The sequence below is a fragment of the Leucoraja erinacea genome, chromosome 8 (assembly GCF_028641065.1).
Source record: "Leucoraja erinacea ecotype New England chromosome 8, Leri_hhj_1, whole genome shotgun sequence".
NCBI classification, from domain to species: domain Eukaryota; kingdom Metazoa; phylum Chordata; class Chondrichthyes; order Rajiformes; family Rajidae; genus Leucoraja; species Leucoraja erinaceus.
The window spans coordinates 44,842,676-44,856,141 of NC_073384.1; the positions used below are offsets into that span (position 1 = coordinate 44,842,676).

At 39.6% G+C, this 13,466-nt stretch overlaps 1 protein-coding gene across 1 annotated transcript in view; it reads left to right on the forward strand.

Moving 5' to 3' along the window:
• The window catches only part of abcg8 (ATP-binding cassette, sub-family G (WHITE), member 8), a 38,373-nt gene that overhangs the window by 1,532 nt on the left and 23,375 nt on the right, over nt 1–13,466 (forward strand). The window contains exons 3-5 of the mRNA XM_055640015.1: nt 4,023–4,179; nt 8,783–9,021; nt 10,212–10,344. Of these exons, the coding sequence (XP_055495990.1) occupies nt 4,023–4,179; nt 8,783–9,021; nt 10,212–10,344 (529 nt within the window). The remainder of the gene's footprint in view (nt 1–4,022; nt 4,180–8,782; nt 9,022–10,211; nt 10,345–13,466) is intronic.

Below are 13,466 nucleotides of genomic sequence, written 5' to 3' on the forward strand. Positions count from 1 at the left end.
TTATGAGCTAATATTTCTTCACAAATGGGTTTTGATTAGTGAAGCAATGTAGAATGGACACCAGCATTGGTTTTCAATCAAACTGATTTGGCTGTTTGTGAACTCTTTACAACTTTATATAATTTGAGTTGCTACATTGATACCGACCATCATCCTTTGGAAATAATTTCCCATAAATGTATTTCTTGCTTTTTCAGGTTTCAGAGAAAAATGTATTGATTTTTGTTTCTCTTCTTAGAAATGCTGTGGAAATTTTAAATGGATTGTACTTATTGCTAAATAGCATTTTAGTGCATTATTTCAGCAGTGAAATATTTAACAGAGCCCATTGTTAACAGGGACATTGACTTCTAAATTTGCTCCCTCTCCTGGAGAGAGCAGGGATAACCCTCCCTTGGTACTCACCTTCCACCCCACCAGCCTCTGCATTCAAGAGATCATTCTTGGCAATTTCCACTCCCCTTCTTATGGCACACTCCATTGCCACCAACAGACGTACCTTTCCTTCACCTCTTCCCTTCTCATCTTACCTAGACCCAAACAATCTTCTTGGTGAAGTGGCAGTTCATTTCCAATGTTTTGTACTTAATGGGGAATGAGGAGCCAGAGGAGGTAGTTGAGGAAGGTACTGCAACAGTGTTTAAAATAAATTTGGATAGGTACATGGATTGGAAAGGATTTAGAGGGATGTTGACCAAGCATAGGCAGAAGGGACCAGTGTAGATGGAGCATCTGGTTGGCATGGGCAAGTTGAGCCGAATGTCCTGTTTCCATGCTGTACTGTATGACTCGTTTTCAGATTTCTAACATTTCAAATATGTAAAATTATTTGATCAAATTTATTAATCACATTTCAAATACGTCACATGGAACATAGGCCATAGCACTTGTGGTTGAAAAATATTTTCACAGCTGACAAAAGCGTTTAAATTGGTCAAGAAGGAACTGCAGATGCTGGAAGATCGAAGGTACACAAAAGCGTTTAAATTGTTCTGCGATATTTAAATTACTGGGAACAAGACTGAAAACAAATCAAAATTAAATGGAAAATATCAAAACTAAGTTCAAACATATTAGATGGGTATTTATTGTTGCTTCATTTCAAAGATATTTCACAGACAAGTAGAGTATGAAATAAGTAGAGTATGGTTCTGTATATCAGCATCTGCAGTTCCTTGTGTATGGAGAATGAAATAAATTAACAATTAATTTAACTTCTTATTTATTTTAAAATTGTTTTCCTTGCCTCGACCAGAAAATGTTTGTGAATTCAAAGATATAGTGGGTACTCTAAATATTACGTCAGCTGCTCAAACTTCCAGCAAGGAAAAGGGGTAGTGCAGAGAAAACTATTATCCTCTTATCTGTGAGGAATAACATCTCAGGAGAAGTGACATTTATCTTCTCCCACTTAAATCCACAAGAAAGTGCCCCGGATTTCTATTTTTTTTTAAGCACAAATATAAAATACTATATTACAGGTCAGACTATTATTGAGTAGTGACATTGAGAAATGTCCACATCAGTGAAAAATCATAGTTTGCTGGGATTAATTTCAAATAATTTTCCAACCATTACTGAACATAAAAGTACTTGTTTTTGCATAAATTTACAATGATGTTGACTCCAGTTTTCCCTACTGCCATCTCCTTACACGATTGTAAAACATAATCTTTAGGTCCAAAGAATTTTGCAAACAGTTAAGTTGTATTATAGCAGGTTAAATGTATTTCATAAACAACTATTATAACATCAAAAAAAGATCAAAGATATAATCTGGTAATTTAAATCTATTGATTTAATCTATTTTAAAACAGAATATCATGACCCACATCATTTTAATATTTCATGGATATCTTAAATCAAGATCTCTACAGTCAAAAAACATTATTTCTAGCTTGTATATGCAGATCTTTTAAAGGACAGTGTAAATCAAATTGTGTTAAACTGAGTTCTTTTGCCAGTCCAATTCAAGAAAACTTGATTCAAACCATTGCTGCTAAAATCAATTCTTTATTCTGACAGCGCTGGATAATTCTTTAAACCTTCCAACACAGAGTTAGAAACTCCGGAGTAGGTCGAAAGAACTACCGACTTTGGTATAAATGTAACACATTATATACGTAATAGACAAGGATGGTACAAAAGGAGTAGCAAACTATTAACCAATCATTATGGTTTACCATAAATTTAACTTATTTGCATTAACCAATCAACATAATCCTTTCCATTGATTGACAACACGTATAGTCACATGATTTTCCCTTTTCCGGACCCTTTACAACCTTCTTCCCCTCTGTGGTTTCTTCAACCTTTTTGTTCAAAATCATTTTATTTCAATAAAGTAAAACCACAGATATAAAACTAATTCTCAGAGAACACTTCTCAGAATATACACATCATACAGCAATCACACAACACATACACACAAAACATATTTTTACTTTTGGAAAAGAAAGTTATTTCTAAAACTTCAGATTTAAACAAAGTCTAATACTTACAATCCTAATTAAACACAATACACTTCACAAATAATTTCCTTACAACTACACAGTTAAAATACAGTTACATATGGATTACACAGATTAAATACGAGTTTTGCCCCATTCTTACAAAGCGGTAAAGACAAGTTATTTCTAATCACACAATTCCCAACTCCAGACACATAAAGGCCATTAATTGTCACACTTGATTGTTTCTTCCCAAGCTCGGGTCTAATTTCATTCTGTATTACAACCTCCCCCTTCTATCTCTGGAGGAAAGGAATGTAAGGCTTCTTCACTAAAAGCATTCCACACAACAAATGAAAGATTATCAAAACAGAGTTACTTTCTCAGTTTTCTATAACCATAAGAAACCCTTTTGTAAAGGTCACGCAACCATCACCCATGCCTTATCTCTTATCTCAACATAAATACATTTAAACAGCACAAACCAAATCACAAATCTAGTATCTAGCCTTGATGCCTACAATCCAATATAGACAACCATAAATCCCCTTCATGACACAGCCGAGCTTGAAGATGTGTCACAAAAGAAGAAGAATTGTGCCCATGTAAACACCAACCTAAACCAAATACAAACTCTGACAGCATGATTATTGCTTCAAAGCAATAAATAAAGATATGCCTATTCAGATCAACATTTCCATGTTATGATAAGCCATCTGTTCTCCTATGTGTGTTCTTTGTTCTTTATTTCTTTGTGGGCTATGTATCCAAGTCCTTCTCTTGCAACTTAACATAAGTTCCTTAAGAACTTATCATCTGAGCAATTTTATTGTATAATATTTCCTCAATTGAACAGTAGGATATTCTGTTTTTTCCTTTTCTGAGGAAACCACCTGTTGGTGTAGTTCTGCATTGCCATCACCTTACACTTTTTTTAATAGATATTTCAGAGATACAACACGGAAACAGGCCCTTCAATCTCCCCATACACTTAATACACTAGGGCCAATTTACAATCACTAGTATGCACTAGGGCCAATTTACAATTTTTACTGATGCCAATTAACCTACAAACTTATGTTTGGCTTTGGAGTGTGAGAGGAAGCAGGATAAAACCCACACAGTCTCAGGGACCCATGGTCAGGTCTCTGGTGCTGTAATACGGCAGCTGTACCATTATGCCACAGTGCTGCCTGTGACTTCTCCCCGTTGTTCATGGATGATCCCAGGCAATCATTTTTTGCAAACGTTTGCCGAGCTCCTGAGCTTTGGACCTCTTTGAGAAAAGGAAATATTCTGTCAAATCTAGTCCGTCCTGATCCAGTATCAAATTAACCCATTTGGCTTTTTTTTACTCTATTTTAGTCAAGGCACAGAGAAGGCAATTTCCCTACCCAAGATCAGCTAAATTGGAACACATATAAGACATACTCATCCGTCTGACTCAAGAGTCACAGCCTGTGGTAATTGAGCCATTACTGGAGTCTGATATGCTTTCAAATAAACGGTGCTGTGTGGAAATCATATTTTAAGATAGCAAATTAATTTTCTCTTCTTGGCTACCAAATGCAGGTGAATATCGCAGCACAGATTCCCTGGTATGAAAAACTGGCAGAATTACAAATGCCATGGGACTGGAACTCAAGTTCACATGGACAAATAATAGCATTGAAAAATCTAAACCTTATGGTCAGAAGTGGGCAGATGTTGGCTATTATAGGGAGTTCTGGTAAGATTCATACAAATTAGCATTGTCTTTTTGTAGTAAATTTTCAAATTGTGTTATATAAGTGCATGTATTCGTTCATTTGTGAATGGAAGACAATGTTGTGGGCATGTTGAATCTGAGAAGAGGAAGACCACAGAGCCAACTTGCAAAGCAATTGCATTCTCCCCACATTCCCATCATCTGTGCCAGATTGTCCACTCACACTCACACACTCGGGGAAACTTACAGTCGCCAGTTAATATACCAACCCAAGATAGACACAAAATACTGGAGTAACTCAGCGGGACAGGCAGCATCTCTGGAGAGAAGGAATTGGTGATGTTTCGGGTCGAGACATCTTCACTGTAAATCAGCATCTGCAGTTCCTTCCTACACAATCTACCAACCTACTTGGCTTTAGGATGTGTGAGGATGTACCTTTAGAAAGGAGATGAGGAGAAATTTATTTAGCCAGAGGGGGGTTGAATCTGTGGAATTCATTGCCACAGCCTGCTGTGGAGGCTAAGTCTTTGGATATTTTTAAAGCAGAGATTGACAGATTCTTCATTGGTACGGGTAACAATGGTTACAGAGGAAAGGCAGGAGAATGGAGTTGAGAGGGAAAGATAGATCAGCGACGATTGAATGGTGTAGACTCTATGAGCCCAATGGCATAATTCTGCCCCTATGACGTACGAACTTATGAAGCTGGAGTTTCAGGGGAATTTCGACCAGTCACAGGGAGAACGTGCAAATTCCACTGCATTCAGGGTTGAACCCAGGTCAATGGATCTGTGAGGTACCAACTATAATTATCTATTCTACTTTGCCAGTCAATGTACTGTTGTAAATTACTAAGTAGTTCAAGTTCAAGTGAGTTTATTGTCATGTGTCCCTGATAGGACAATGACATTCTTGCTTTGCTTCAGCACACAGAACATAGTAGGCATTTACCACAAGTAAGTAAGTAAGTAAGTAAGTAAGTAAGTAAGTAAGTAAGTAAGTAAGTAAGTAAGTAAGTAAGTAAGTAAGTAAGTAAGTTTATTGGCCAAGTTTATTGCTCCGCCCACAAGTAACAACATGACATACAGTTACGAATGACTCAGAAAACACTAAACATTAATAATAATAAATCATTAATGATAAAACACCATTGATCAAGCATGTGAACGAACAATATACCAGATCAAAGGGAGGCTACCGATTTTTGGCTGTTGAGTAGAGCAACTACTCGTGGATAAAAACAGTTTTTATGTCTGGCTGCGGCAGCTTTGACAATCCGGAGTTGCCTTCTGGAGGGAAGTGATTCAAAGAGTTTGTGGCCAGGGTGAGAGGGGTCAGATATGATCTTTCCCGCTCGCTTCCTGGCCCTTGCAGTGTACAGTTCATCAATGGAGGGAAGGTTGCAGCCAGTAACCTTCTCTGCTTATCGGACGATTCGCTGCAGCCTCGCATAGGTCCCCTAGCGGTCTAGGTGCTGTAAGATGAAGTGCAGGCCCAGGTTGACTGCATCATCCGCAGATCTATTGGCCCGATATGCAAACTGCAGAGGGTTCAGCAGCAAGTTTGTGATATTTTTCAGCTTGGCCAGCACAAGCTTTTCGAGTGTCTTCATGACTACAGAGGTCAGTGCGACAGGCCTGTAGTCATTAAGACAAGTAATGCTTGCCTTTTTGGGTACAAGGACACTAGTGGAGACTTTGAAGCAGGCAGGGACAGTACATGTTTGCAGAGACTGGTTAAAAATGTCTGTATAAACCAGCTGTTTGGCACAGAGCTTAAGAGTAGAGGGGGAAACATTGTCAGGTCCTGGAGTTTTCCGGCTCTTTTGTCCTCTGAAAAGCATCCCCACCTCCTCTATATTTATTGTTGATATTGGATAAGTTATGTTGTGCAGCACAGAGGGTGTGGGTGATTGGGTGTGAAGTGGTGATTGGAGGGGGGGGTGGGTGTAGAAGAGCCCAGTCTTTGCAGAATGAGGTCAGGCTGTGAGTGGGTGTGAAGTCTTGGTTGGTTGGGATGGGAAATGGTTCAGTCTTTTCATACTGGAGTCTTGCCTAAAGTAGGTGTGAAGTGGTGAATGGGAAGGAGATGGTGCAGGGTCCATTCTTTGCAGACTGGGGTCTGGCTGTGTTTGTTGGGGAGGGGGCACCAGGGTTACGGTTCTGATTTTCAAACCTGCAGTAAAACTCATTCAAGTCGTTGGTCAGCTGACGATTGTCCAAAGAGCGGGGGGCTTTCCTCTTGTAGCTGGTGATTTCTTGTAAGCCCTTCCAAACTGAAGAAGAGTCACTAGCTGAGAACTTGCTCCTCAACTTCTCAGAGTACCTTTCCTTGGCAGCTCTGATTCCTCTTCTCAGCTTGTACTTGGCCTGCCTGTAGAGGTCTGCATCCCCGCTCCTCTTTATGCCTCCTCTTTAGACAGTCGGAGCTGTCTGAGTTCTGCAGTGAACCAGGGCTTGTTGTTGTTGAACCAGGTCCGGGTACTAGTTGGAATGCAACTGTCCTCACAAAAGCTGACATATGATGATACAGTGTCCGTATACTCATCAAGGTTTGTGGTTGCTTCCCTGAACATTCCAATCCGTGCAGTCAAAGCAGGATTGTAGGTTCTCAATGCCCTCGCTTGTCCACCTTTTCATTGTTCTGACCACAGGTTTAGCAGCATTTAGTTTCTGCCTGTAGGTCGGAATAAGGTGAACTAGACAATGATCAGAGAGACCCAGACCCGCCCGGGGAACGATATGCGTTCTAGATTGCCGTATAACAGTGATCGAGTGTTCTCTCCCCTCTGGTGGGGCAGGTAACATGAAGTCTGTATTTTGAAAAGTCACGGCTGAGGTTAGCCTTGTTAAGGTCCCCCAAAACAATGACCATGGAGTCCGGGAAGTCACTCTCTACGCTCATTACCTGGTCAGCAAGTTGCAGGCTTTGGGGAGAATGTAAACTAGCAAATGAAACATGTATTTTTTTCTCATCTGGTATCCATGCATATGCTGTAAAACTCTAGCAACCCACGTTCTGACCATGCAGAAATCCTGATTCACCAGCATCTAGGTTATGTGTGTTGAACTCCCTTTCCATTCACTTGTGGCCCAGTTCCCATATTGGGTCGTGGGTTCCTGTACTTCATCGAAAGCACTGGGGCACTGGTTCCTGTACTCCCTTTTCACTCACGGGTGTCCTGGTTCCTATGCTCTCTGCAACATACCAGGGTCATGGTTTCCACGTTCCCTTTCATTTACGGAAACCCCTTTTCCCTTGCTTTCTTCAATTTGCTTGAGTCATTAGAAAATATACAACTGTATTGTGCAACATATTTTTTAAAAAATGCATCAATTTAGTTAGTTTAGTTTTATTGTCATGTGTACAGTGAAAGGATTTTTGTTGCGTGCTAACCAGTCAGTGGAAAGACAATATATGATTACAATCAAGTCATTCACAGGGTACAGATACAGGATAAAGGGAATAACATTTAGTGCAAGATAAAGTCTAGTAAAGTCTGATTAGAGATAGTCCAAGGGTCACCAACGAAGTAGATAGTAGATCAGGACTGCATTAAAAGAATATATTAAAAAAGTGCCAAAACGGCATCACCATAGTCCTGGGTACACAGGTTTATCAGTATTTTACTGTAGACATTTTCTACACCATTAAAGTAACATGAATGAAGATGTTTTGCCCCTCTCTGGGCATGAACAGAAAATAATATTCTTTCCGTATTCATGACAGAGCTCAATTAATATCATGCATATAGAATCGGAAACCGTCGCCTCTGCCTGCTAGACAAGGGCAAATGGAACAAGGACAATTGGGTGAGAGGGCAGGAAAACTAGTAGATGCAATGTGGGAGGCAGGTGAATGGAATGGATTTTCGACATGTAGCAAAGTAACTGATGTAACTATAAAGTGGTTAGTGCTACTGAAGAGGAGTAATTTTTTGGGGTATAAGCATTTGACTGATGCACAATTGGGTTTGGCTAATGAATGGTTTCCAACATTTATCTCATTTAACAACTTAAAAAATGGTAATTTGGTTCTGTCAGTTTTGTGAATTGGATTATTTCCAGCCAAATTTTTTAGGCACATTTAAACCACAAATAGCTCAGTTGTTCATTAGACAATGTCCCAATTTGCTCAGCTTAACAACATCAATTTCAAGCATCATCTAATGTTAATATATTGACACAATATACCTGCCATGTTTGATCCTCAACCAGCCATTTCATGCAGATGGCGACGCAATACCATCATCACTTCCCTTAACTTTCAATATATGGTAGTTATTCAAGGCAAAATGGTTCAATGGTTCCTCTATTATCACGTGTACCAAGGTACAGTGAGATTTTTTTCTGCATACAGATCAGTAGGATTATTGTCATACATAAGTACAATCCCGGTTAAGCGTATAATGCATCAAAACAGCCCATTGAGTCTCTCTGCAATAGTCACCAGATTTATACAATTGTTACAATATTATTTTGTAACAGTGCTATTGTCACATAAAACTGTTGGATTAGTATCATACAAGATTTGGAAATTAATTAAATGGATTCATAACATAAGTTAAACAATATTTTTGTGTAATTTATGGATGTGTCTACGGCTCTTTGTGGATCAACAGGATGTGGGAAGACATCTTTACTTGACATCATCACTTGCAGAGATGCAGGAGGGAAAATCAAATCTGGTAAAATATTGATCAATGGAACACCAGTCAACAGGCAACTGGTTAAAAAGTGCATTGCCCATGTACGACAGGATGACCGATTATTACCCAACCTCACTGTAAGAGAAACATTTACATTCGTTGCAAAGTTACGTCTTCCAAGAGACTTTTCTGAAGAACAGAGAAACAAAAGGGTAAGGTTCATAGAAATTTCAAGAAATGAGACGGGTTAGTCCTCCGTCTGGAATTAATGATTTTTTGTCACTGCAATGTAAAATTAATTTCACTGCTCTGTCCCATCGTTCTGCACCTTCTGCCGATAGACAGTTTTTTTTTAAATTTCCATAAGACACAAGAGCAGAATTAGGCCATTTACCCATCAAGTCTACTCTGCCATTTGATCATGGCTGATCTATTTTTTCCCGCTCATCCCCATTCTCCAGCCTTCTCCCCATAATCTTTTGACACACTTACTAATCATGAACCTATCAATTTCCGCTTTAAAAATATCCAATGACTTGGCTCCACAGCCATCTGTGGCAATAAATTCTACAGATTCACTGCTGGCTAAAGAAATTCCTCTTCATCTCCATTCTAAAGGTATGTCCTTTTATTCTGAGGCTGTGCCCTCTAGTTCTAGACTCTCGTATTACTGGAAACATACTTCCCACATCCATTCTATCTTGGCCTTTCATTTTTCAGTAAGTTTTAATGGGATCCCCAAAATACTCATTCTTTATTACATTCCAACAAATAACAGTGCACTGTGTGGAAATGAGAGATGTAAAGTCATGGAGATCTTGGGTTCATCTGTGTAGTGTCAGTTAATTTTCTACTTTATTCTTTCTGCTAGGGAGAGGTTAAATATCAACTAGGATTCCTGCTCCATGTTCCATTGGTGATGAAGAAAAAGTAGACAGAGAATCCTGATATTATGGCAAGACCCCTTAACAACATTGACATACAGAGGGATACAGGGGTACCCATGAGTTTAAAGAAACATGGGGAACAGGAGTATCCATGAGTTTAAAGGGACGTGAGGAATAGGGGAATCCATGAGTTTAAAGGAGTCAGAACAGAGGGACCAGGTGCTGAACCATGAGGAAGATGGCACCTGAAACGTGATGACTCTTATGTACTGACTCAGTGTGGTCCACTATCTCACACTCTTGTACTTTGGATGATTGTGCCTAATGTATGGTAGGATTGTCACTGCAAAAAAATAATTTCACTGTACTTAGGTACACGTGACAATAAAACAGCAGATTACCAGAGTTTTATTATCATTATTTTGACTTTCTCTTTGAATTACAATCAGGCAGTAATATGCTAAGTAACAATAGAGCAGCAGATAGCTAGTAAAGTCATTTTCTATGTTTTTCAGGTAGAGGATGTTATAGCGGAACTCCGACTGAGACAATGTGCAAACACTAAAGTCGGGAATAACTTCACACGAGGGGTCTCTGGAGGGGAGCGTCGTCGAGTGAGCATTGGAGTTCAGCTTCTGTGGAATCCTGGTAACATTATCCTTTTGTTCATGTCACGTTATTTTCTCCAGAAATCCTAGGGTTTGTCACCTGAAGCCATGGCTGCCATCGAGCTCAAACTTTTTATGTTGGAAAAGTGCTCATTGACAATCGGTAGGAGTTTGGTGACTAAATGTTACTTCTTCTTGTTCATAACATCCAACCTACATTCACACTTCTCTTTGCTCAAGTTTAACAAAAGTCTGACTCACCTACAAAAGCCTGTCTGATATTCCATTGTGGACCAGTCACTAATATATAGGAAATTTACTAGGTTCACCCATAGAAATTCATAGAGTCATACAGCATGGAAATAAACCTTTCAACCCAACTTGCCTGTGTCGCCCAAGATGGCCCATCTACACTGCCTGTGTTTGGTCCATATCCTTCTAAACCTTTCCTATGCTTTGTAAACAGGCTATACGAGTTCCACAAATAAATTAGCCACAAATTAATATCCTCATGGATACATAATGATGCCCAATTTCAAAATCTTTGGCTTGCCTAATGCTTCATTACTTTCTTCCAGGATATCTGTTAAAACAACAACCGCAAGTTACAGTGTGCGAGTGACATAAATCTACAATTTCCTTGGTCTCAAAGTCATTTTCAGTTAGTTACTTTTCAATCTTTGGACATTGCTTCCTTTTCTAATTATTCTGCAAAGAGTTAAAAAGGTCATGACTGCTTTGCAATCTAATTTATTTCTGTGTATCAATCTCAAACTGAAGATTGGGTATTCTGTTCTGACTTTCAGTCTCAGTCATTCACCTTCTCCAAGGGTTGTATTTCCTCGGTTGTGTCTTCTCTTTCTTTCTCTCCCTGATATCCACCAAAGAAAGATTCCACAATGTATTCATTCAAAGATGTACTCCATGGGTTCAGAAAAAGAGAATGAATGAATTGTATTTAATACATCTTGGTCTCTTGTAATTTAACCGTTATGCCCTTTCGATGTCACTCCAGTACTGCTCTACAATTGCTACCATAGATGTTTGAGGTTTCATAAATAATGTCAAGTTATTTAGTTTCAAACCTGGTTTAATGACTATCGACGATGCAACGTAACAGATATGGCTGCAGTCACCAAAACCCCTGTTACCACCCGCACCTCGCCCAGTTACCCGCATGCACAGGATAACTTCCTCCAGGTACGGCATCTGCAATAGCACAACATAGACTGTGAACACAGTGACTGATCTACATCCCATTTCCTTAAGGGGCTGTCCCACTTGGGCGACCTAATTGGCGAGTTTAGAAGAGTTTGAAAAAATGACATGTTGAAGACCTCCTTTGACTATGTTGAAGACCAGCTTCAACTAGCTACGACTAACTTCGAGAAAATTGAACACCAAATAGTGAAGAGTGAAGACGACCTTCTTTGATCTCCTTCGACCTCCCTTCGACTATGATGAAGACTATCTACGACTACCTTCGACCATCTTTGACTACCCTCGATTACCTACAACTAACATGCCGACCTACTACGTCCTAATACGACTAAACCTACGAATAAAAAAAGTATCGATTTTTTTCCTTTTTTTACTCCCGGGCATTTTTTAACATATTGAAAAAAATGCCGCAACCGAGCTGAGGCCTCGAGTACACGGAGACCACTCTCAGGCATGAAGGAGAGTTACGAAGACCTCCTATGACCTCGTGTCGACCATGCTGCGAGTATGAGTTGAGGGCAAACTCGCCAGAACTCATGGATTAGGTCGCCCAAGTGGGACAGGCCCTTTAGCTCCTGTTCCATATAATGATAAAATATCTTAGAAACATAGAAATTAGGTGCAGGAGTAGGCCATTCGGCCCTTCGAGCCTGCACCGCCATTCAATATGATCATGGCTGATCATCCAACTCAGTATCCCGTACCTGCCTTCTCTCCATACCCCCTGATCCCCTTAGCCACAAGGGCCACATCTAACTCTGTTCTAATCTAATTCACATCTAAAAATCTTGTTAAGTAATAAATATAGCAGGACTTACAAAATGTCGCAAAATGACCAAAATCCAACAGATACATTCAGTTGCTATAGCCAAACAAGTATACACACTGTGAAACACAAAATTAAGGTCACAGCAGTAGTAAACACATTTAACATATTGACTTGAACACCTGATTGTCAGCTTTCAGCACACTATAGATTAACCTGAACCATTTGTCTGTACAGTGCATTCAGAAAGTTATCAGACCCCTTCACTTTTTCCACATTTTGTTTCGTATTTGCCTTATTTGAAAATTGATTAAATTCATTTTTTTTATCATCAATCTACACACAATACCCCATAATAAAAACCCGAAAACAGGTGTTTAGAAATTTTTGCAAAGTAATTAAAAATAAATACCTGAAATATCACATTTACATAAATATTCAGACTCTTTACTGAGTACTTTGTTGAGGCTCCGTTGGCAGCTATTATAGCCTCAAGTCTTCTTGGTTATGACGCTACAAGCTTGGCACACCTGTATTTGGGTAATTTCTCCCATTCTTCTCTGCAGATTGTCTCAGAGAACATATGTGGACAGGTAAGCATGTTTAAATCTCATCATAGAACCCTTTAGGAATAATTTGTGATAAATATGTAACAATAGAACTAACTAACTAACTAACTAATCACAAATAAGGCAAATTACACTAAAGTTCTTCTCTGCAGATCCTCTCAAGCTCTGTCAGGTTGGATGGGGAGCGTCGATGCACAGCTATTTTCAGGTCCCTCCAGAGATGTTCGATCGGGTTCAAGTCCGGGCTCTGGCTGGGCCACTCAAGGACATTCACAGACTTGTCACAAAGCCACTCCTACGTTGTCTTGGCTGTGTGCTCAGGGTCGTTGTCCTGTTGGAAGGTGAACCTCTGCCCCAGTCTGAGGTCCAGAACGCTATGGAGCAGGTTTTCATCAAGGATCTCTCTGTACTTTGCTACATTCATCTTGCCCTCGATCCTGACTAGTCTCCCAGTTCCTGCCACTGAAAAACATCCCCAAAGCATGATGCTGCCATCACCATGCTTCACCGTAGGTATGGTATTGGCCAGGTGATGAGTGGTGCCTGGTTTCCTCCAGACGTGATGCTTGGCATTCAGGCCAAAGAGTTCAATCTTGGTTTCATCAG